At 32.0% G+C, this 24992-nt stretch overlaps 3 protein-coding genes across 3 annotated transcripts in view; all 3 read right to left on the bottom strand.

The window, feature by feature from the left end:
- Positions 1–24992, bottom strand: part of LOC143919146 (uncharacterized) — a 1208594-nt gene that overhangs the window by 1134341 nt on the left and 49261 nt on the right. The gene's annotated exons all lie outside the window — the stretch shown is intronic.
- Positions 1896–10938, bottom strand: LOC143919232 (uncharacterized). Its single transcript, XM_077441443.1, has 4 exons — positions 10745–10938; positions 3158–5621; positions 2798–3100; positions 1896–2617 (listed from the first exon to the last, which is right to left on the bottom strand). The coding sequence occupies exons 2-4, from the start codon at positions 5571–5573 to the stop codon at positions 1896–1898; spliced, it is 3441 nt and encodes a 1146-aa protein (XP_077297569.1). The 5' UTR covers positions 5574–5621; positions 10745–10938.
- Positions 19900–20847, bottom strand: LOC143919231 (uncharacterized). The gene has a single exon (XM_077441442.1). The coding sequence runs from the start codon at positions 20845–20847 to the stop codon at positions 19900–19902; it is 948 nt and encodes a 315-aa protein (XP_077297568.1).

The raw sequence follows: 24992 nt of genomic DNA, 5'->3' as shown, positions 1-24992 counted from the left end.
GAACTCAGAATCGATCACTGATCACGTTTACATAATATAGAAAAATGTGTGCGGCTCTGTGTGTCTGAGTGTGTGTTTCTGTGTGTCTTTTTATTATTTTTATTATTGTATATATGTATGTATATATATATATATATATATATATATATATATATATATATATATATATATATATATATATATATTGTATATATATTTGTCGAACAGTATATATCATTATATTTATACTGTTCGACAAATGACTTTAGATGAAGTAAGAAACGAAGATAACTGGCGTCTGCTATATTATTGCTATGATAACGAATCTACTCTGTGATGGAGTGTTCGTCATCGTATCATTAAAAAATTTGGATGCGACCAACCCACGACTTTATCTATGTATTTGAGGAATATAATAAGGTCAAAAAAATAAAATTCGATAGTTAAATTCTTATTAATGTCTAAGTAGATTTCCGTATGATTTAATAAAACACATTCTATAATGTAATTAAATAAAGTAAAAAACATCACTTTGATTGATTTATTCGTTTCTTATAAATCTATGCCCAGTAAACACGAATCTGGTAATAAAAAATGTTGATTGGCTCGAGATTCGGAGATATATATGTTTTTTAAATCGCGCGATTTTTCTATATCTTGGTGTTGTTCGATCGGGTTCGGTGATTACTGGTCACAAATTAATCGTCACAAAGTCACTAAAATCTCTATAACGGAACATCTGACAGCCGAAAAGTCCATCATACTAACGATAACTATCATAGTAACGAGAACTTGAGTGCCAAATATTGTGTATTCGCGATTTCCATGGCAAAAATTGTCTTTCCACTGTTAATACTATTTTATATTGAAAAACATTTCTTGGGATAGTGTTCTGGCCGCACTATTTTTTGTTTTCGTTTCAAAGGGTTAATTGGAAGTGTGCTGAATTTTAAATCGGTAAAATTGCGAGCTAAATGCTCGTACAAATAATAGTATTTACACGAATCTGAATTGAATTAATAGGGATAATATATTAAATTGTCTTTATATGAGAATGAAATAAAATTCGAAACGAAATATGATTTTTCTAAGTAGAATTTTATTAAATTCTCATATAAAGACAATTTAATATTTTATCTCTATTATTTCAATTCAAATTCGTGTAAATACTAACATTTTTACGAGCATTTAGCTCGCAATTTTACCGATTTAAAATTCAGCACACTTTCAATTAACCCTTTTAAACAAAAACAAAAAATAGTGTGGCCAGGACTCTATCCCAATAAACATGTTTCAATAGAAAATACTCAATATAAAATAGTATTAACAGTGGAAAAAAAACCCAAGTGAAAATACGTACTTTTGACTTTTGATTTGGACTGGACGACTACTTAGAGAAATTTGAAAGCTGAAAAGTACTACAAATAAAAGATAAAATACCTGACTATAGATTTCAATATTCATTTTGAATAGGATATTTACAGATTTTGAGACATCGACCGAACAACACGAAGAAATAGAAAAATCGCGTTATTTAAAAAACACATACATATATCTCTGAATCTCGAACTAATCAACATTTTTTATTTCCAGATTCGTGTTCACTTGACATAGATCTATAAGAAAAGTCATCTCGTCTCTGAACCATTTTTCGTGTCGAACAGTGTTATTGATATCGTATGCAATTTATACAAGAATATGAACCACAAAAACGCGATTTTCTTCCATGGCTAATAGCAATGGAATATTACCATTGCAATTCTTCGACGATACATCTACCCCGAAATGACTTTGTTTTTTACCATTTTCATTATACATATTAATGTTTATTAAGAACTTCATCGCCCGTACTAGACAATATCTCGAAGCTACATACATATAAGTGGTTTTTTTTTAACTTAATTGAATTTCATCTGCTATTGCATAGAACAGTTGAGTGAAGGTGAATTTACTTTAGATTTCTTTGAAATCCCACCATGATTAAACAATAAATCAAATGCATTTACTTCATTTGTTTTAAAAGTGAGGTCGAGAGATGTTTCACCCAATTTATTAATCGAATTGACGGTACAGTTGTTGTCGATTAACAGTTTCATAACCTGTATATTACTTTTAGCTGTGGCTAAATGTAGCGGTGTATTACCATGGTTGTCTTTCGCGTCAATGTTTGCACCCTTTTCGATTAGAGCTATAATGACTGAAACTCCAATGTCATGTGCTTTTAATGCATAAAGCAAAGGTGGAATTAAATTTGTACCAGCTGAATTAACGTCACATCCATCGCCTATTGTTAGCTTAATTGTATTAACATTTTCATCTGCTATAGCGCAATACAATGGAATCAAATCAATTTTATATTGCATAGTAATCCCACCGCGTTCAGACAATATTTTAATTGCACTTGATTGATATAGTTTTATAGCTACGTCGAGAGGGGTTTCACCATTGTTATTTACTGAATTGACGTCACAGTTATTGTCGATTAAGAGTTTAATACTCTGCGTTTTGTTTTTATATAAAGCTAAATGTAGGGGTGTATTTCCATCACTATCTTTTGCCTCAATATGAGCACCGTTTTCGAATAAAAATTCAAACATATGGTCATCTTTGAATTCTAATGCACATTGTAAAGGTTTATCTACGGCATTAATGTCGTATCCACTGTATAACATACATTCAATTATATGTTTCTTTCTATATTTTATAGCATTTTTAAAATGTTTTTCAATATCGAAACTAATTGCATCGATATGGGCGCTGTTTTCTAAAAAAAGCCGATTCATGTAAGTATTATTGAAAATGTTCTTAAAATTAATACGGGCATCTTGACTTGTTATCAATTTTACTACTTCCAGATTTCCTTTGATATTAGCCAGATATAAATAGAATAGAATTTCTAATTCTGAATTTATTTTAATGTCATTTTTTAACTGTTCGATATTGTTTTCATTAATTGCCTTTGAGAAACGTGCGCAATTTATGAGTGAATTATTTTCAGGTACCAATACTTTGACGATCTCTTCTTTGCCCTCGATGATAGCGATTTCAATAAGTGTCAGATTGTCATAATTTTTTAAATTAATCAAATTTTTGTCGTGCGAATTTAGAAGTTTAACAATTTCTGCATTTGAATTTAAAAGCGCAGAATGAAATAATAAACACTTTTTAAAATTTAAACTGGCTCCTCTTTTTAAAAGAAATCTAACAACATTTGCGTGGTCAGAAGTAACAGCTAAATATAAAGCAGTTTTCCGAATGGAATTTTCTTTATTGATATTAAAGTTATCCACATGTTTAATGATGGATTCCAATATCTTATCATCATCTCGATACTTAGCGAGCAAATGAATAGGGGTATCTTTGTCGTCGCCATACAACGCACCTGGATAAAATTTGCGAATTATATCAGTGTATTGACTTGCATGTGTCCAAACAGATACAACATGTTCAAAGTCTTTAGACGTTTTCAATAAATCAAGGGTTTTTCCAATTATTAACTTTTCTTCGTCGTTATTTTTCAGATTCAATTTAATCACCTCTTGAACCAGTCGATGGACGCTCGCAATACCATCATCGATATTAATTACCGAATACTTCCCAAGCAAGCTAACAGCTTTCCACAATAATTCTGATTCATTCAACCGGCGAAAAACTTCTTCAACATCAATATAGTCCGGACTGATGTACGCCATGATATTCAGAACCTCAATGGCAAACACACCGCAATCGTCATTCTTCGATATTTTGTTGAATGACATAGTCCATGTTGTTAATATCGTCTTATTATAACGTTCATAATTAGTATTTAGTCCTTTTCCGAGTAATACTTTGCTTTCATTTTCAAATGCCTTTACATAATTAGATGCTGTAAATATTTGGTTGTTTTTTTTTGGTGTATCGTTTTGTTGTTTGATGTAACCAACGGCCTGTTTCAGGGCAAGTGGTGAATAATCCAACGTTTTCACTAAAATTTCTAAGCCTACAGTTTCTGCTTCTTTCAATTCGTTTTTACCGTACTCTAGAGCTTCACGGTGAGTAAATTTATTCAACGAAACTACGATAATTTTACCTTCCTGTCCCACATTCCAGTCGATATATCTCGATGTGATCAGAGTGAAAATTGATTTAAAACTGGGTGGCCCCCGTTGGGGAATAAAGTTTTTTACGTCTTCGAAATTTTCTGCATTGTCTAGAATTAATAGGGTTGTATCACCGTTCTCAGTGATGCGGTTAAAAATTTCGTTTACAATTGCTTTAAATTCTCTTTCTTTTGTTCGCTTTGTTTCCGATTCTTCACTGCTTCTTTCGAATAATTCAATTCCCAGTTGTTTTGCCAATTCTTTGAATGACTTTGCGGCGCTTTCTTTATTTTCAACCGTTATAAATATTTTATGTGTGTAGTTATTAGAATAATGAAGAGCATATTTTCTAGCAAGTTCGGTTTTGCCGATTCCACCGAGACCAGTGATTGTGGCAACTTGTGATATTACTGCCATGTTGTTTTCACTTTTTAATGCTCTATCTAACTTTTCCAATTCGTCTTGTCTTCCCGTGAATGATTCAACTGGATTGAATAATTGAAAATGTATTTTTGGTCGTTCTGGTTTAAGGTTATAAATTTCATTCATGCAATTAATAACCTTTCTCACAATGACTTCACAGTTGATGTCTTGAATATGATTTTTGAGTTCTTGCAGCAATGTTTGGTGTTCCGTTTGTAAAAGACTATGAAAACCATGTAAAAGATTTTCTTTAAGACCTTCCAACAGATTTCTCACCATTGTTTCATCTAAATCCTCCCCGTAGTCATTTTGACCACAGAAAAGACGTTGACGATGTTCCGTATAAAAAATTGGCTTTTTGAATTCAAAAATGTGGGGATCAAAGTATCTTTTAACATTTGGTTCGTTTATGAAACTACCAGTTTTTTCATAAAACTCCGTTGTACTCCATTTACAAACAAATTCTTCAAAAGTATACATTATGTACTTAATTTCCGAATCAAAACATTTTCGTTCAGCAGTAACACTTTCGGAACTTAATTTGTCACTATTTTCATACAGAGCATACATTATTACTCGATGTGCTGCTTCTTTGCCCAATATTCTCATTGCTTGCTGTGGTCCTTCGTCTGAAGTTACTCTGAACAATTGCATTTCATAGCACTGAAATATTTCAATTCCTATCTCAGTCAGTGTATTTTTTGTTTCATTTTCAGCGGTTTCGTCAAGCAAAGAAATAAAATTTTTTTTTTTTGGTATAATATTTAAAACGTTATCGGTTAAATTATTCGGTACAAATAACTCGAACATAATTTCAGCAAAAGGATTTACACTTAAATATTCAACCAATTTGTTTTTGGCCATATCACCAGCTTTGTCAATAACACCTTTAAAATATTCTTTAAACCACTGCCCATCGAAATTTTTTTTGTCTTTATTCATTGATGATACATTTTTGAGGTAGATTAAAAGTGTTGTGCCATTTTTCACGAAAGTCTCAACAAAACATTTGAATCTTTCTGCATCAGACATACTTGTAGAGCATCCAGGATTTGAAGACATACTTGTTGAACATCCAGGATTTGAAGACATGGTTGTTTCTTATTCCATAGTGATGTTAGGTGGACGTGAAATATTTAACTGTAAATTTACATAATAAATAAATTCGTATGTGGCCAAACAATGTTTACATATTTAATACATATAAGAATTATAAAATATGAAATTCGACACAAACTATTTGACACTATTTTGACAAAAAAAATATCTCTGTAGTTCTATTATTAAACATTTTGTGTGCATGTTATACTTGGGTAAATTACTTTCATTGTTTATCGTAAATAAATCGTATCTGAATTGACTTTGTACTCATTTTTGCTTTATCTTTTTAAGTTTTGAGATTATGCAAAAATTCGAACTCGAGATTCTGACCGACTCAAACTCAGAATCGATCACTGATCGACCTTTTTTTTCTTTAGATCGTGATAACTGACGTTTTCATGAACTAGAAAAAAACTGTGTGTGTGTTTCTGTGTATCAAAGTGAACTATCAAATTGAATCTAAATTGAATTAATAGGGATACTATATTAAATTGTCTTTATATGAGAATTAAATAAAATTCCACTTTATTTAATTTTATTTAATTCTCATATAAAGACAATTTAATATATTATCCCTCTTAATTAAATTCGGATTCGTGTAAATACGAGTAAATACTAGTACGATATTTTACCTCGCAATTTCAACGATTTCAAATTCAACACACTTCCAATTAACCCTTTTAAACGAAAACAAAAAATAGTGCGGCCAGAACACTATCTCAATAAACATGTTTCAATAGAAAATACTGAATATAAAATAGTATTAACAGTGAGAAAAAATCCCAAATGAAAATACGTACTTTTGACTTTTGATTTGAACTGGACGACTACTTGGAGAGATTTTAAAGCTGAAAAGTACTACAAATAAAAGATAAAATACCCGAGTATAGATTCCAATATTCATTTTGAACAGAAAATATACAGATTTTGAGACATCGACACAACAACACCAAGATATAGAAAAATCGAGTGATTTAAAAAACATATATATCTCCGAATCTCGAGCCAATCAACATTTTTTATTACCAGATTCGTGTTTACTGGGCATAGATCTATAAGAAAAGTCATATCTCGTTCCTGAACCATTTTTCGTATCGAACAGTGTTATACCACAACCACAACCGGAAACAGTGTTATACCACAACCGGAAGTTTTACTTTAGAAAATCGAGGTTTTTTATGTTTTTTTCAAAAACCTTTGGAATTATTGAAATAAATTTTCATATCTAGAAGTTCAAGAATAATAACAACTGATATTTAATTTATAACTTAATTTAGTGAGCACCCGTCAACCGAAAGTGGCAGTTTTTTGCTATTTTTTATTATTATTATTTATTATTATTATTTATTATTATTTATTAGACTATTTTTTGCGTCCCTTTAAATATGTATGCTCTTCCTGAAAGCATGCAAGTATAATTCGTGTATGAATTTGATGAAAATAAAAAAATCATCAAATTTAATAAACGGGAAAAGTGATTGTTTTAACTCTAAGAAGAGTAAAATGTTTTAAACCACCAAACGTATCAAATTTATATTTGTATAATTTATGTAACTTAGAATTGATAAGGTTTTGGTTAAAATTCGTAAACCGAAAGTAGTATTTTCATTATTTTATTTTGACCTTTTAAATTATTTCTATCTTCATGATATTTTATCTGTATAATATTTCTAGTGATGTTAAGTAATAAAATAAAAATTAAGGAAAATCCAATAACCGAAAGTAGAACTTTTGTCTTGTTTAAGATTCCTTACATTTACGCTCAATTTGTATTGAAAATGCTCTCATAGTCGGTTTTTCTATTGTTTAAATAAAAAGTTTGAAATGGCAGTCAGTAATAAAATATTGTAATTAGGAGTAACGTTCGTTAAAGAATGAGATGGGCACCTCACACTGAGGCAACGAAACGCAAGGCGATGCGGGGTATATCATTGTGAAGAGTCTCAGTGATTACAACAAAATGTCTATACCCTTCAGGTATAACACACAGATTACCTAAACACAATCTGCTTTAGGTCATCGACTTTTCAGAGTCTTTAATTAATATTATGTATTAGATGTATTATGAGCATTTATGTATAAGTATTGTAAATAGGTCTTAGAGCTCTTTTTCCAAATATGCTGTACATTAACATTAGAATAATATAATACTATGATTACTAACAAAATTAAATTAATATTGTAAAATAGAACATGATCAGTAGATCAGTAGCTATTAAACTAGATATAAGACGTGTGTATTGTGAACATAATTTAGTAATAATAAAAAGCTAGTAATAATAAAAATTCTTTAAATACATACGTAGATATAGTCGTGGGTTATTCACATCCGAATTTTTTCAAATGCTTTTTTATCACAAAACCACAAATGAAAACAAATTAATATATGTATATAAATATTACGTCATATTTACTGATAAGTGCTTAGAAGCCAGTTAATGTGTTGCCGAATTATGTATTTGCACGTCAAAAACAACCACATGGTATTGGTCAAAGAATTATTAAAACAGCATTTGCTGGAATTGTTCAACGTCTGTTTGGACCTGATGAAGTGTGTATATTTTTCTTTGTCGGCTGATACTACTAAAAGACGTATTACGATTTTTAAATTTTTTGAACATTTTATTAAAACACTGAACACTGAAATTATAGAAAAATGGAAAATTTGCACTTCAAATCGACAAATGGTACAATACTACTCATATGTATGAATTAGGGTTTCTGACCCGGGTCATCCCGGGACAGATATTCCCGGGAATTCACGGAATTTTCGTTGTCCCGTGTCCCGGGAATTTTTATCTCGAATTCCGGGAATTGGATTTTAAAAATCTTGAAAACATTTTCACGACTGCACGAAAGGGAAATAATAAATCAAATACACAAAGAATCATAAAATATTCTCAAAAATTAAAATCGAAGAAAGAAGAAGCCTAAAACTGCTTTTTTTAATAAAAATTTTAAATAATTCTGATTTTATACCGAACAAAACATTTTTTAAATGTTGTAATAAAAGCGAATGTATATCCCACGGTGAAACTATTATGAAGTATATCTTAAATGAAGTATAGTTAACAATGTAAGAAACTCTTTTAGATTCTGATGAAGAAGAAACAATTGCGTGTTTGAGGATGAATGGAGAATTAAATAAGACGTTATCAAAGACGAGTATACAAAACAACGTAAATAGCCTCGACTTTTCGGGTTTTTCTAGCTGACAAGAGAAAAACCCGATAATTAAAAAAAATGTTTTCGTCCCTTTTAACAATAAAACCAACTTCGACCGAAACTGAAAGAGTTTTTTCCATCGCTGGAAATTTTTCTAACAAATCTAGAATTAGACTTTCGGATACACATTTAAATATTTTAGTATTCTTAAGAAGCTAGTTTTTTTTGCATGTGTCCCGGGATCCCGGGAATCCCGGGAACGATCCCGGGCTCCGTCCCGTGTCCCGGGAATCGAAAAAGTCCGGGAAATCAGAAACCCTAGTATGAATACAAATATTAATTTGACAAACTCTACGAGTCGTAAACAATGTGTTCCTCGAATACTAAGTGCTTGTGTGGCTCAGAGTTACGTATAATAAAAACTATAAAAACAATAAAAATTACAACACGTGGCAAATAGCAGGTAGACAAGATTCAACTTCACTTAACTTAGCATTAACTATATGTAGATGAAGTAAGAAACGAAGATAACTGGCGTCTGCTATATTATTGCTACGTGCTATTGTTCGACATCATATCATTAAAAAATTCGGATGCGACCAACCCACAACTTTATCTACGAGGATGTATTTGAGAAATATACAAAGGTCAAAAATAAAATTCGATAGTTTAATTCTCATTAACGTCTAGATTTCCGTATGATTTAATAAAACACATTCTATAATGTAATTAAATAAAATAAAAAAACATCACTTTGATTGATTTATTCGTTTTTTACAAATAGTTTATACCGTCTAGTAATTATTCAACGAAACAATCCACCTTATATAAAAACTGCAGTTACATTGACTTAATATAAAAAAAAATCGAATATGACCAACCCATGACTTGTATTTGAGGAATATAAGAAGATCACAAAAAAAATCGATAATTAAACATACATGCACACTCACACATACTGGTTATGAGAGAATTTTCGATACAAATTAAATTACACATGAGAAAAGTTCTATTTCCGGTTGTCGGATTTTATTCGAAATTTTTTTATTATACTCGTTAAATATCAAGAAAATAAAAATAATTTTAAAGGTCAAAATAAAATAATGAAATATTGTTTAAAAAAAATACTACTCCCGGTTTACGCATTCTGACCAAAACCTTATCAGCTATTAGTTAGTACATAAAGAATACAAATATAAATTTTCAGTATGGACAGAATCGTGGTCACCACATTTTTGACATTTCTAAGAGGAAAAAATCCCACTTCCGGTTTATTAAATTCAGTAATTTTTTTTATTATCATCACATTGATACAAGAATTATACTTGAATTTTTTCGTGAAGATCACACATGTTAAAGGGGTCGAAAAAATAGTTGAAAAGAAAAATCGAAAAAAAGTAAACTGTCACTTTCGGTTGACGGATGCTTACCAAATTTTATACAAAACTTCGTATTAAGCTTAAACTTCTAGACCAAAATCTTTCTGAGAAAAACATAAAAAACCTCGATTCTCTATAGTAAAAGTACTACTTCCGGTTGAGGTAAAAATAATCAAAACATATTATTGAATAACATTTATAATTTCTATTACATGTAAAAAATTTCAGCCTGAATTGAAAAAAAAATTTCATCGGATCGATTAGAATTTCAAAAACCGATACTTAGTTTCAGTTCGATAGGACTAACGGTGTTCAAAAAATCCCCAAAATACACAGACACACAGATTCACACACACACACATTTTTTCTAGATCATGAAAATGTAATCAGTGATCGATTCTTAGTTCGAATCAGTCAAAATCTCGAGTTCGAATTTTCGCATGATCACAAAACTTAAACTATTGTTACTACGTGCATAGTAAATATATCCTATTTTATCGAAATAAGAACGTGTTTCGCATATCGTGGAGTTTCAAAAGAGTGAGCGAAACACGGTGTATAAGGTGCGTTATGTGTAAACAATAAATAAGCATTTATGAAAGAAAAAAAAATATATACTGTAAAATCAGTCTTCGTGTCTATTTCAGAGCAATGTCTTGAAATCCAGGAACCGCCAGGATGAAGCAATCCAGCGGAATCAACTTGACGGCTCTCCAAAGTCCCTTTCTGGACGAGATTACTTCCACGAAGTCGGAAAAACCCCACAATTATACACCTAACCATCCAAATCAGAGACCGCACGCCGAGTAAATGAATAACGAATGGTCTTCTACATAGATATTCGATATCCCCACCATCATAGAAAATGCGTTGGTGTATTTGACCTGTTCGCCAGTAGCAAAAATGTGTTTGGCCTCCAACAAATAGGCTTGTACATATTTTAGTCTATTTTTGTCAGTATTTAAATATGTAAGGTCACTGTTTACATATATTAAACGGCCAGTATCCATCCTTCAGTACAGTAGAGCCTCAATTATGAGGACTAATTGGGGATGAAGGTAGTCCAGATAGTAAAAAATCCGGATAATCGAAAAAATCAGAATAGACAGACAATAGAATATTTTTAATTTGTTTACATTTAAATATATGTGGTAGAGATTCCAGACAGATGACGCTGTTCAGGACCACGGTTGGGATGTGGCGGTTGAGGTGAAGATCAAACACGTGCGTTTTCAGTCATGTTGTTTATTAAGACGATACGTGCGGAGGTTTAACTACCAACCGCGCGGAGCGCAGGTCCAACTGCGACTAGCCATTATATCATTATATCATCCCCTTCTCACAATCAGTCGTAACATACTCTTTCTCAGCCATAGCCCATACATCAGCCTTTCATTCATTTCCAACCCTACATATATGTGCATGTTCTTTAATAAGAAATTTTTGCTTAAAGTTAGCTTTCCTTTTGAAGCTGGCAAATCGCAAATACTTTTACATAAAATAATGGACCAAATATTGGCTGTCCAGACGATCGTTTTTGAATGAACCACGTAAAACTTCACTCTTAGACTTCTTAATTTCCCTGATTTTTTTTTATATCCTTACAATCTGAGCTGCCATTTTCTGACAGTAAGGAAACAGTAAACTTCATAATTTTTTCATTTTGTTTTTCTTTTTAATTTCCGAGATCAATGATGTTCCAACACCATATTTATTTGACAAAAAACGTCCCAAGACACCGCTTTTTAAAGCATTGATTATATATAATTTGTATTTTAATGATAATTAGAGACACGTATTTTGGGCATCTATTTTTGTCAATTTTAGCACTTTCATTTTGCATTAAAATGTTCAATTTTAGCATCTATTTTTATTAAGAGTTAATAAATAAAATTCACCGAATAAAAAGTTTCGATGAATTTTAATAAAGTTTATATACATATATACAATTAAAAGACAACACAACAATTAAAAAACAATAGAAAAATTCAAAAATGTTTTGGAATTAAAATTACAATGAAAAAAACATGAATATAAAAATACAAAAACAAAAAATATGAATATAAAAATATAATACCAATTAAAGTTTATTAAAACTCAACATGGAGCATATTTCTAGAGATTCTTTTTTGATATTCGTGCAACGATCGGTAACAATTACATATATTGTATTTACTAAAATACCTTTCAGCATCCATACTATGTATTGACGGGACACCAAATAGATTTTAGAGCTGCACAACCAAACTCTTCATATTTATTTTTTGTTGCCATCAATAATACTAATATATCCGGCGTGGATTCACTTTTTATATTCTCTATTAATTGTCTAAAAAAGTGCTGATATCTTTCCAAACATTGAGCCTCTATTAATACATTAAACAATGGCAGGTTTCTAAAAAACAAAACTGTTTATATAACATTAATATTAGATTTTGTACCTGCCACAGATGGATTGAATAGTTTACTCAATGTTCGGAGGAATAGATTTGTTTAGTCTTGAGTGCGAGTCTAGTTTTAGCTTAAGACGATTTTTGAGCAGCCTCTTGGATACACAACTCCAACGGTCTTCTTTTGTTTACAGTAGTAGACAAAAGCAGTTGCTTGGTTTCGACAGGAAAAATACCGTCTATGGTATACTGCAAGCTCTGCTTTATCCCCTCAATTTCTTCACACAATAAATGTGCAAAAGGATAGGAAGACCCTTCTATTTGTTTGATATCTTATTTGTTATTTTAGCATATATTCCGAATTTTAGCAATTCCAATCAAGCATTAATAGCAAAATGCCCAAAATACGTGTCTCTAATGATAATATAATACGTTTTCTTTTCCATATTGGTAATATTAAAAATCAATATTTAAATCGCGATCAAATTTTCAAGACACAAACGTCCTTTGAGTAATGAATTTTGAAGACAACCGACTCATTTCTCCGTCTTATTTTCGAATTTTCATGATATGCGTTTCATGGAAGCAAAATCTTAATTTTTTTGTTTGTCTTTAACAATCCGGATAATTGAGGTCCCGATAATGGAGATTATACTGTATTCAAGTGGTCCGGATAAATAATAAATAAAGGTCTGTATTTACATTAAATTTATTTATCTTATTATTTATCCAGGTAAAAACGCATTTCAGTACATCGTATAATATAAATAATTATAACAAAAGAAAATCATGACATACATATGTACATATATGGATGACATCAAAATATAATGTATAAAATAAAATCATGACATAAAAATATAATGGATAAAATAAAATAAGAGGATACTAAAAAAAATAAGGAAAAACAATAATTTAATTAGATCTAATAAACTGACCAAAAGTCACAATTAATACATATATCGATGTCCGTATAATAAGCTACATATATACATATACATATATACTAGTGGTTTTACCGGGCTTCGCTCGGTATTTGTAATATAAACCACTTAAACATGACTAATCTAATAATCAACATTTTATTAAATTTATTTGAATAGTTTTATTTTATATTAATTTATTTGAATAAATTTGCTTGGATATAACCAGGGGTAGTTAGTGTCCATACCTTTTAAAATACAAAAATCGACAAAAAAGTTTACAGAATTTAAATGAAATGGTTAGTATTTAAACTTAAACTGTCAGTATTAATTTAAAATGGTTAGTTTTATTTTGAAGAATGTCCAGTATTACTTTTTGGTCGGTATCACCAGAAAGTTATAGATATATGCACATTTCCATCCAACAGGCATTGCTAATTGTTCTGGCAAATGTATGTACGTAAGATTTTTATACTGTCCATTTGCTATTTACATATACTGATATTTAATAATACAATAGTGACCATTTTGCTACTAAAATACTGGCTGAAAACTGATTTATATACTTACCGAAATTGAATAAAATACTGGCCATTTAATTTGTTGCTTTCCCAACAAATACTGCATTGAGCCGCTTACGACATAAAAAATCTAAACAAAAATAAAGAACAGGAGACCCATGTACCTATAATCAAATAACTTCGACTCTAATAAATTTAAATTCAATAATTTCTTTAAAAAAATCATGATTTTATTTTATATGACACTAGTGGTGCTACCCGGCTTCGCTCGGTCCCACTGTTGACAATCTCTTCCGTCTTAGCACTGATATAATAAAATTAACTTGAAATGTAGATGCAGTCTAGTAGTGAGAATACCGTCAAACCATGAATTCATTTTTTTTTTATTAAATTTATTTGAGTCGAAAAAAAATAATATAATAATAAAATTTAACGACCGCCTGTTTTATATATGTATAAGATTATAAATAAAGTCGTTGAATTACACGTACTTTGATGTTTTGCGGCTAAAACTGATTATTTACTCTGTCTCATAAAATTTATTTTATTCTCATTTTTCACAATGATTTATATGTGTATAAAATTCAAATACATACATACGTACTCTTTGAATGTACTAACTTTTAATTTATATGCACCTATTTCAAAAGCAATAATTCATTAAATTAGGATACATGGCAATTTTTAGCGATTTTTTCAATTCCTTTACTTTTTGTATATTGAAAATCACTATTATTATAATTACTAACAATTTTATACATTGGAATTAAAAAAATCACTAACAATTGACATTAAACCAAATTTATTGAATTATTGGTAATAAAATAGGTATACATAAAAAGTATGTATGCAGGTACATTCATAGTATACAATGTATGTGTATGAATTTAATATACAAACAAATCAATTTAATAAATAATAGCTTGGAACAAGTAACTTGGACGTTACTTGCAGCTTCGCAACAGTTGAGCGCGAACTAATCACAGTTTAATTTAAATTTAAATAAAAATCATTTTCTGTATAATTTTATTTTATTTTATTAAAAAAAATTACAGCTCACATATATGTAAGTATACTTAAATATAAATCAAAAATAAAATATAAGATTCAAAAAATACATAAAAGTATCGTGGAAATAAAATATACAAATTCAAATGCTTTTATAAGTTTTCAAACATTAGTATCCATATATGTACATACATACATGGAATAACAAACAGATCATTTTGAAATATTTTAGTAAAATAGAAATGTTAAAGCAAGCTAAGAAATGTTTATTGATACTAAGATAAGAATTCATACTAGGTCAAAATGGTATATTATATGAGCCGTTGTATTTGAAAGTGGTATAAGTCCTCTTTTCTTCATTTCGAGAAATATTTCGCAAAATATTAAATATTTTTGGGTTTAACAATATTTAAAAATACTGGTGGCCTGTAATAAGTTTATTCTACTTTTCCGAGATTCTAGACTTTACCGAGATTCTAAACTTTTCCGAGATTCTAGATTCGAAACTTGGGCTTCCACCACTTTCAAATTTAACGGCGCATATGTAAATGCTTTGTCGTAATTTATATTCTTACATTATTATATTACATTATTAATTACGTAATTTATATTCTTACATTATTATATTACATTATTAATTACGTAATTTATATTCTTACATTATTATATTGAAACAAAAATACAGATACTAATTAAAGAGTACATAATAGACAAAGAATTATCAAACAAAATATGTAATTCGAATCATTTTGGTAGAATCAGTTGTATAATATTAATATTAACACATTTATTTCAGATAACTTTTTTTTTTAATAATAAGAATCTGTGTGTACAATGTATAAACGAAATTAGACCATTTATAATATGTATTTATGTATTAGACTATATTTATAATTTAATTTATAAAAACATGGCTGTTTATTGCCCTTTCTATTAAGATATCACTCATACAGATGTCTTGCCAATTATCAGAATTAAGAGGGCTGGACACCAGCGCCTTGTCCATACAAACGTATTACACTTCTCCCTTCCTCAATTATGGCACTAGAGAAAATATTTTTTATTATTCCATGGATATTCACCATTGGGATGCATCTATATATATATATAAATATATATATATATATATATATATATATATATATATATATATATATATAAAGGGCTTAGTGACCAACCGCGCGGAGCACAGGTCCAACTGCGACTAACCGTCACATACCTACCCCTTTTCATCCCCTTCTCACAATCAGTCGTGACATACCCTTTCTCAGCCATAGCCTTTCCAACCCTACATATATATATATATATATATATATATATATATATATATATATATATATATATATTGATATATATTGTCGCATTCACTCAATATATACATTCATTCAATATATATATATATATCGAAGAAAGGAACGGCTACAAAATTAAGGTTTTGGGTGTACAGCCCTCTTAAGGTGTAAAACCTAATCGAGGAAGCGTGCCGAACAGAGGCCGTCATTCACAAGCGACTTTAATGTTATCGTCTAATGTAAAACAAAAATTTTCATTAAATTATTTGTTCTTTATGTTCAAATGCCAATTTCTAATGTCATTCATCTCACTTCCGCTTTGGTAATTTTGGGTTTATCTCTTCTTCAGGGTTTTAAAAGATTTTTACATTTTTCTGATTATCTGTTATTTTTTGTGTAAATTATTTTTTACTCAAGACGTTCCTTGGCTCTTCCCCAGATGTGAACTATCGTTATCAAGGCACAGAGGTACAGTATTTGGAAGATTTAACAACCTTATATTACGTACCACTTATAATAATCCTACATGTACATATATAAAATGTGTGATAAAATGCGTTTTTCAGTTACTTTACTTAAATTATCTTAACCCTTAATATTTTATTTGTAAAATTTTTGAAGAGCAAGTTTGTTTAATATGATTAAAAATTAAACAAAATTTTTAGCATAAAATTATATTTAATAACTGGTGACATGGATTTATAAAAACATATTTCTTACATGCTTTACATGTTTTTAATCTTTTTGTTATACTATATTATAACCACATACGCATTGGGGCTATACCACATAGCTATCAAGTCAATGTGGTATTTTTAAAATAAAATAAAATAAACTAAAATTAAGATATGAACTTATTAGTAATAACAAGCTTAAACTATTTTAATTAAATTTAAGGAAAAAAAAAATTATATTTTAACCGGCATCATTACCAAAAAATAATATTATTTTATTTTATTTAAAAAAAATTACAGCTCAGCTCATGTTATTATATGTATATGTACATGTATGTACGTATGTACATATATATGTATGTATATAATAACATGAAAAAATAATTTTTAAAATATGTGTCATAATCAAATACAAATAATATTTTGATTAATTTGATAAACTGTTTGGTGACATTGATGAATGATAATAAATAAATGTTTTTAGAAAATTAACCCAATAAGTGTTTTTCTTGAAAACAAAATTTTGCAACGAACAAGATACCGAATTGTTTTTTCAGTTACGTAACGTTAATCATCTTAGTCCGTAATATTAAACATATTTGTCAAATATTTGTTGAGTGACTGGGTTCAATATAATTAAAAACAAATAAAATTTTATATAAATATTGGTGAATATTTTTAAGTTTATTTCCAACTTGAAAAAATTTTTTCTCTAAAAAAAAGCTAGTTACTCTAGTCTAATTTTAATCATATTTTAAATTTCGCAATCATTTATAGCCCAACGATGATGGAATTGTTTTTTCATTTTTTTACTGACTTGAAATGTTTTTGTATAAAAAAAGCTTAGTTACATACCTACCCCAATCTACGGAAAGCACAGTTGGAAAGCATGGGTAAAAAAACGGAGATTTTTTTACCCGTTTTACAATGTGTTATTAATGGAATATTTTTTGCTTATAACCTTTGAAGGTGAATACCATTGGCCGTTGAAATATATGTCAAATTATTTCCAAAAGGTATTGTGCATCCCCTTTTTAAAAAAAAATCGGCAACTTGTAAGTGGACTGAAGACACTAAGGATAAGTAAAAAGCAGTATGCCCATCTTCATTTTTTTCATTTATATCAAAATTATCTATGTTGTCGATGATAGATTCCAAAAGATTAATATAATTTCTATACCTAGCCAGCAAATGTACAGGTTTATCTTTAGCAGCGCCATAAAACGCACGAGGATAATATTCACGAATTATATCACCGTATTGACTTGCATGTGTCCAAACAGATATAATATGCTCGTTCTCTTTAGACAAATTCAATAAATCGAGCGTTTCTTCAATTGTAAACTTTTCTTTGTTGCTATTTCGCAAACTCAATCTAATCACCTCTTGAACCAATCGATGGACACTCGCAATACCATCATCGACAGTGGCGGACTGGCCATACAAGCGTACATGCCCGATGGCATGTGGGCCCCACTATCCGTTAGAAAATATGGGCCCTCAGTAAAATTAAATAACTTTTTAATTTAACTATTTCACGTGTGTAAAAATTTATAGGATATTGCACTTTGGGACCTAGAGTTGGGTATTTCAACAAAACAAATTTCTTTAAAAAAACAACTAATGCCTGCTTTAACAGCCCAAGGATCGGTTAACTTTTTTTATTAGGCTCGAAATGTAAGTTTCAAAATTTGCGTGGGCCCTTTTACCGGGCCCATTTCCAACCTCAATATTATGCATATACCAATACCTATGTAACAACTACCTACTGAAATAAACAAATTTCCCTGAATAATATAAACTGAATTGCTTAAAACAATTTTGATAGGACGATTCATCATCAACCAGCGATTTAAATTTACTTCATACATACTTTCAAAATAACATTTGATTATACTTCGACGATATAGTAAGATTTAAATACACAATTTTAAACAGTTTCCGAATATTAAATCTATTCCTAATCTAGACAAATCCATGTATATAGAAACATAGGATAGGGGCCCCCTCCCCAAAATCCTGATTTTCGATTAACATTAATTGAAAATATTATGCATTTTTTGTTTTCAGGGACGTAATTTGGGGGGGCACTCGCCCCCCTAAATTAAGGAATAGTGTGAATTTAGAAAATATTATGGATTTAATGATTAATGAGATACTATGGATCTATGAATGCTGCGTTTATTTCTTATGTACATATGTTACTTTTGGGTAACTAATAAAATAATCGCTGCTATGTGGTTTGAAAAAAAAACATTTTATTATTTTGAAGCAAGTATATTTTGGGTTTTAAGTGGTATGCCATTAGTAACATTCTTAGAAATTGTTCATCCCATGGAGCGAATCGTTAGAAAGGTCCCCTTTACTTTATTTTGTCTCAAAAACAGATGTGTATCGTTTATTTTTCCGAATGTTCGTATATTTTTTGATATAGTGATACATTTTGATGGTCGATTTTTGTTAACCATGTGAAGATTTTTGGAAAAAAATTTTCGCCTGCGGCGCTTTTATGGCTTTTACATAATATTTTTTTATAATTATTTTTTCAAAAATAAACTTAATTTTTTCAAATTTTATATATTTCCATTTTTATTCCGATATAAAAAAGATTTTTTGAAAAAAAATTCAATTTGACCAATCTTTGCCTGCCCCCCCAAGAAAAAGCTGAAGTGACGTCCCTGATTGCTTTCTACCGAAAGTAAAAGCCGCTTTTATACCGCATTCTTTTATGATGCATTATATGACAAGGATTAAAACGAAATATACAATGTAATTTATGGATCTATTTTGCTTTTGCCATTTTTCTTGTACCTAAATTTGTTTATTCCCATTTTTGAAAATTTTATTTATTTTTTGCCCTTGATTTTTAGCGTGATCATGAAGAAAATTTTGTTATATGGGGGGGGGGGGACAAATTTTTTTAACCCTGGGTGGGGGCCCCCTTTGACTCCTGGCATGCACTGATTTAAGTCCCAGTCCGCCACTGATCATCGATATTAATTACCGAATACTTCCCAAGCAAGCTAACAGCGTCCCACAATAATCCTGATTCATTCAACCGCCGAAAAACTTCTTCAACATCAATATAGTCCGGACTGATGTACGCCATGATATTCAGAACCTCAATGGCAAACACACCGCAATCGTCATTCTTCGATATTTTGTTGAATGACATAGTCCATGTTGTTAATATCGTCTTATTATAACGTTGATAATTAGTATTTAGTCCTTTTCCGAGTAATACTTTGCTTTCATTTTCAAATGCCTTTACATAATTAGATTCTGTAAATATTTGGTTGTTTTTTTTTGGTGTATCGTTTTGTTGTTTGATGTAACCAACGGCCTGTTTCAGGGCAAGTGGTGAATAATCCAACGTTTTCACTAAAATTTCTAAGCCTACAGTTTCTGCTTCTTTCAATTCGTTTTTACCGTACTCTAGAGCTTCACGGTGAGTAAATTTATTCAACGAAACTACGATAATTTTACCTTCCTGTCCCACATTCCAGTCGATATATCTCGATGTGATCAGAGTGAAAATTGATTTAAAACTGGGTGGCCCCCGTTGGGGAATAAAGTTTTTTACGTCTTCGAAATTTTCTGCATTGTCTAGAATTAATAGGGTTGTATCACCGTTCTCAGTGATGCGGTTAAAAATTTCGTTTACAATTGCTTTAAATTCTCTTTCTTTTGTTCGCTTTGTTTCCGATTCTTCACTGCTTCTTTCGAATAATTCAATTCCCAGTTGTTTTGCCAATTCTTTGAATGACTTTGCGGCGCTTTCTTTATTTTCAACCGTTATAAATATTTTATGTGTGTAGTTATTAGAATAATGAAGAGCATATTTTCTAGCAAGTTCGGTTTTGCCGATTCCACCGAGACCAGTGATTGTGGCAACTTGTGATATTACTGCCATGTTGTTTTCACTTTTTAATGCTCTATCTAACTTTTCCAATTCGTCTTGTCTTCCCGTGAATGATTCAACTGGATTGAATAATTGAAAATATATTTTTGGTCGTTCTGGTTTAAGGTTATAAATTTCATTCATGCAATTAATAACCTTTCTCACAATGACTTCACAGTTGATGTCTTGAATATGATTTTTGAGTTCTTGCAGCAATGTTTGGTGTTCCGTTTGTAAAAGACTATGAAAACCATGTAAAAGACTTTCTTTAACTAGGTAAAAGTATGGGGTGCGATAAAGCGCATTTGTCGTAAATTTTACCACAGCGCGCCCGCTGGAAGTTTAATGCTGGAGCTAATGCTAAATTTAGCATTAACTCCAGACGAAGTAAGAAACGAAGATAACTGGCGTCTGCTATACTATTGCTATGATAAGTTATTAGCAATAGTATAGCAGACGCCAGTTATCTTCGTTGAGTATATTCGTTATCATTGATGACGAATCTAATCTGTGATTTTCGTCATCGTTTCATAAAAAATACCCTGTTTTATCGTGGAGCTTTAGCAGAGTGAGCGAAACGGCACTAAACACGGTGTATTAGGGGCGTTATGCGTAAACAATAAACAAGCATTTATGAAAGAAAAAAATATGTACTGTAAGATCAGCTTCGCGTCTATTTCGCAGCAATCTGGTGAAATCCAGGATCCAGGAGGCAATCCAGCGGAATCAACTTGGCGGCTCTCCAAAGTCTCTCTCCCATGATGTCCCTCTCTGGACGACAGTCGGAAAAATCCCACGAGGTCGGAAAACCCCAGCAATGATTCATCTAAGTATCCACATCGGAGACCACACGCCGAGCGAACGAGTCACGAATGCCTCGGCGTATTTGACCTGTTCGCCAGTAGCAAAAATGTGTTTGGGCTTCAAAAAAATTGACTTATTTTTGTCAGTGTTTAAATATGAAAGGTCAGTATTTACATATATTAAAAGGCCAGTATCTATCCTTCATTATTCAAGTGGTCAGTATAAATAATAAAAAGGCATATATATAATCATATATTAGTGCTATTCTGTGTGTCTGTGTTTGTATGCGACAACGCTTGCCGTACTAAATACCGTTTCGGTCTCGGAAACCGGAACACTTGTGATTTTACGATTGTCCCTTTAGGTGTGTGGTTTTTAACGATCGGGTCTTTTACATATGATTGTTATCTACGATTTGAGTTCAGTTTAGTGTGAGCTTTCGAGGTTTACGGATCGAAATCGTTGAAAATAAAAATACCATGCAAAAATACACTCGACTATCATTGGAGGAGAATATAAAAATCGTGGTTTTAGCACACTATGGACATTCATTGCGATCAATTTCTCAACAAATAGGACGTTTTGTATCTACTGTGTCAAGAATAATGAAAAAGAAAAAGGACTCTGGAACTTTTGGTCGTAAGTAGGGAACAGGACCGAAAAGATGCACATTCGAGAGACAAGATCGCCTGATAACTCAATTATTTTTACGAAAACGGTTCAAAAATGCTGTAGAGATAAGAAAAGAGATCTCGGATCAATTTTAAATTGAAATTAGTGATGTAACCTTAAGAAGACGACTCAGATAAGCTGGACTGTACGCTCAGAAACCAGCGAAAAAACCATTACTTACGAAGAAAATTATGAAAAACCGATTAGAGTGGTCGAAATATCACGAAAATTGGACAACATCGGATTGGCGACAAGTGATATTTTCTGATGAGTCGAAATTCAACCAATGGTTTTCCGTATGTTCGAAGAAAAGTTGGGGAAAGATACGACTAAAAATGTACCCTGAAGACAGTGAAGCATCCCCCAAGCCTCATAGTTTGGGGATGTTTTTCTTATTATGGAATTGGTGGCATACAGTTTCTGCAAGGTTCCATTAACGTATAAAAAAATAACGCATACAAAATAAAATGTATATATACATATATATATATATATATATATATATATATATATATATATATATATATATATATATATATATATATATATATATATATATATGTAGGTTGGTATGAATGAGAATGAGAATATTTTAAGTTGGCAGGCTCGAGGCGTGGCGTCACTCGCCACTCGTGCCGAGCGAACGTGACGAAACAGACAATAAAGCGATTTCCGTCTACTTTGATTTTGAATATCCTCCCGCACACATTCCTGGATCCCATATTTGGGGGCATCGTCCGGGACCAGGATCAGGATCAGGATCAGAACTGAGGTTAGGACACGCTATGACATCGAGAGCGCGGACGCGGCGGTCGACAAACTGGGCGACGTCACGACCACGCCAAGCGACGCCGACGACGCCAACGACGACGAACAAGACAACGACGCCAACGACGAACAAGACAACGACGCCAACGATGAACAAGACGACGACGATGACGAGAGAAGCAACACACTTAAATTTCCGAGATCTGGAGGTTGGCTTCGGTCTGCCGAAATATAACGGCAGAAATAGCCCTATCGCATCGTGGATTGAGCGCCTTGAAGAGCACACGCAAACCCTCGGCTGGACGGAGACACAACAGTTGGTGTATGGGCGGATGCTGTGTGAAGGAACTGCCAAGGACTTCTTGGACTCGGAAACGGGCATAATCACGTGGGCGATACTAAAAGAACGATTGACCAGAGAGTTTGGCCATCAGGTGAATAGTGCGGACGTGCACCGGGAGCTAAGATTGGAGAAAAGGGGAAGATCGGAAGACAGTTTAAGCTATATTTACAGGATGAAGGGGATTGCAGCCAAGTGTAGTTTTATTGAGGAAGAGGCGATTATCGCGTACATAATTGGTGGACTTGGGTTTGATAAGTATGAAAAAATGACGCTGAGCGGGGCCGGTACAATCAAGGAGCTGAAGACGCGAGTTACGCAGTGCGAGAAAATTAGAGAGGACGACGAACCCAGGGTGGCGGGGCCCGTAAGAAACCGTGAAAACCGAGAAAGAGAGAGACCACAATGTTACAATTGCGGAGGACGTGGTCACTTATCAGCCGACTGCAGATTCAAGAAAAGAGGAACTCGCTGTTTCAATTGCAACGAGTTTGGGCACTTATCAGCTCAATGCAAAGGTACCAAAACAAAGACCGTATTGACTATGAAGGAGGATAGGAACCCGAACGTCGAAAAGGAAGTCAGTATTAACAAAGTCCCCTTAACTGCAATCATAGATACTGGTAGCCAAATTAATGTTATTACTGATTCCACAGCTCGACGACTTGGAGTCCGAATAAACAGAACACTAGCCATAAAAGTGAGCGGTATCGGGGGTGAGGCTTCAACGAAAGGGAGGTTCGCTGCCGAAATCATTGCTGATGACGTCAAATTCATGGCGGAATTCCACGTGATGGACGATAAAAGTATCCCGGGAGCCGTCCTGTTGGGTAGCCCCATCACAGAATCCGTCCTTATGTGCATTGATGGCAACAAAGTAAAATTCTTCAAAAAACCGAACCCCGATAGCACCACCCGTTGTAGATTTAGTAATTGTTTTAGAAACCTGCAAATAGCCGCAACCTCAGAAGTGGATCTGGCACATGTGAGCGACAGAGATGCCAAGGACAGGATCGAACACCTAATCAAGACGTACAAACCTGAGAAGACATAAACCACAAACATCAATATGACGATTGTTTTACAATCGGAAAAACCGATATACCAACATCCAAGACGACTTCCGTTCGCTGAAAGGGCAGAAGTAGAAGGACAGGTGAATAAATGGATTCAGCAAGGAATAGTCAGACCAAGCTGCTCGGACTTTGCGAGTCCCGTAGTACTATTGCGGAAGAAGGACAACACGGCTCGAGTTTGCATAGATTATCGATGACTCAACCGTGAAATCATAAAGGATAGATATCCACTGCCCCTGATTGAGGATCAGCTCGATCAACTTCAAAATGCGAGAGTGTTTAGTATGATAGATCTAAAGAATGGATTTTTCCATGTGGATATCGAAGAAGACAGCCGGAAATACACATCATTCGTAACGCACGAGGGGCAATATAAATTTACAAAGGTACCATTTGGACTATGTAACTCACCATCAGTATTCCAGCGCTTTATTAACCGCATATTCCGATCGCTAACTTGTCGGGGCATTGCTCTAACTTACATGGACGATATCATT

The sequence above is a fragment of the Arctopsyche grandis genome, chromosome 11 (genome assembly GCF_051622035.1).
Source record: "Arctopsyche grandis isolate Sample6627 chromosome 11, ASM5162203v2, whole genome shotgun sequence".
NCBI classification, from domain to species: Eukaryota; Metazoa; Arthropoda; class Insecta; order Trichoptera; family Hydropsychidae; genus Arctopsyche; species Arctopsyche grandis.
Note: the sequence above shows the minus strand (reverse complement) of the source record. Positions and strands in the feature narration are given on the sequence as shown.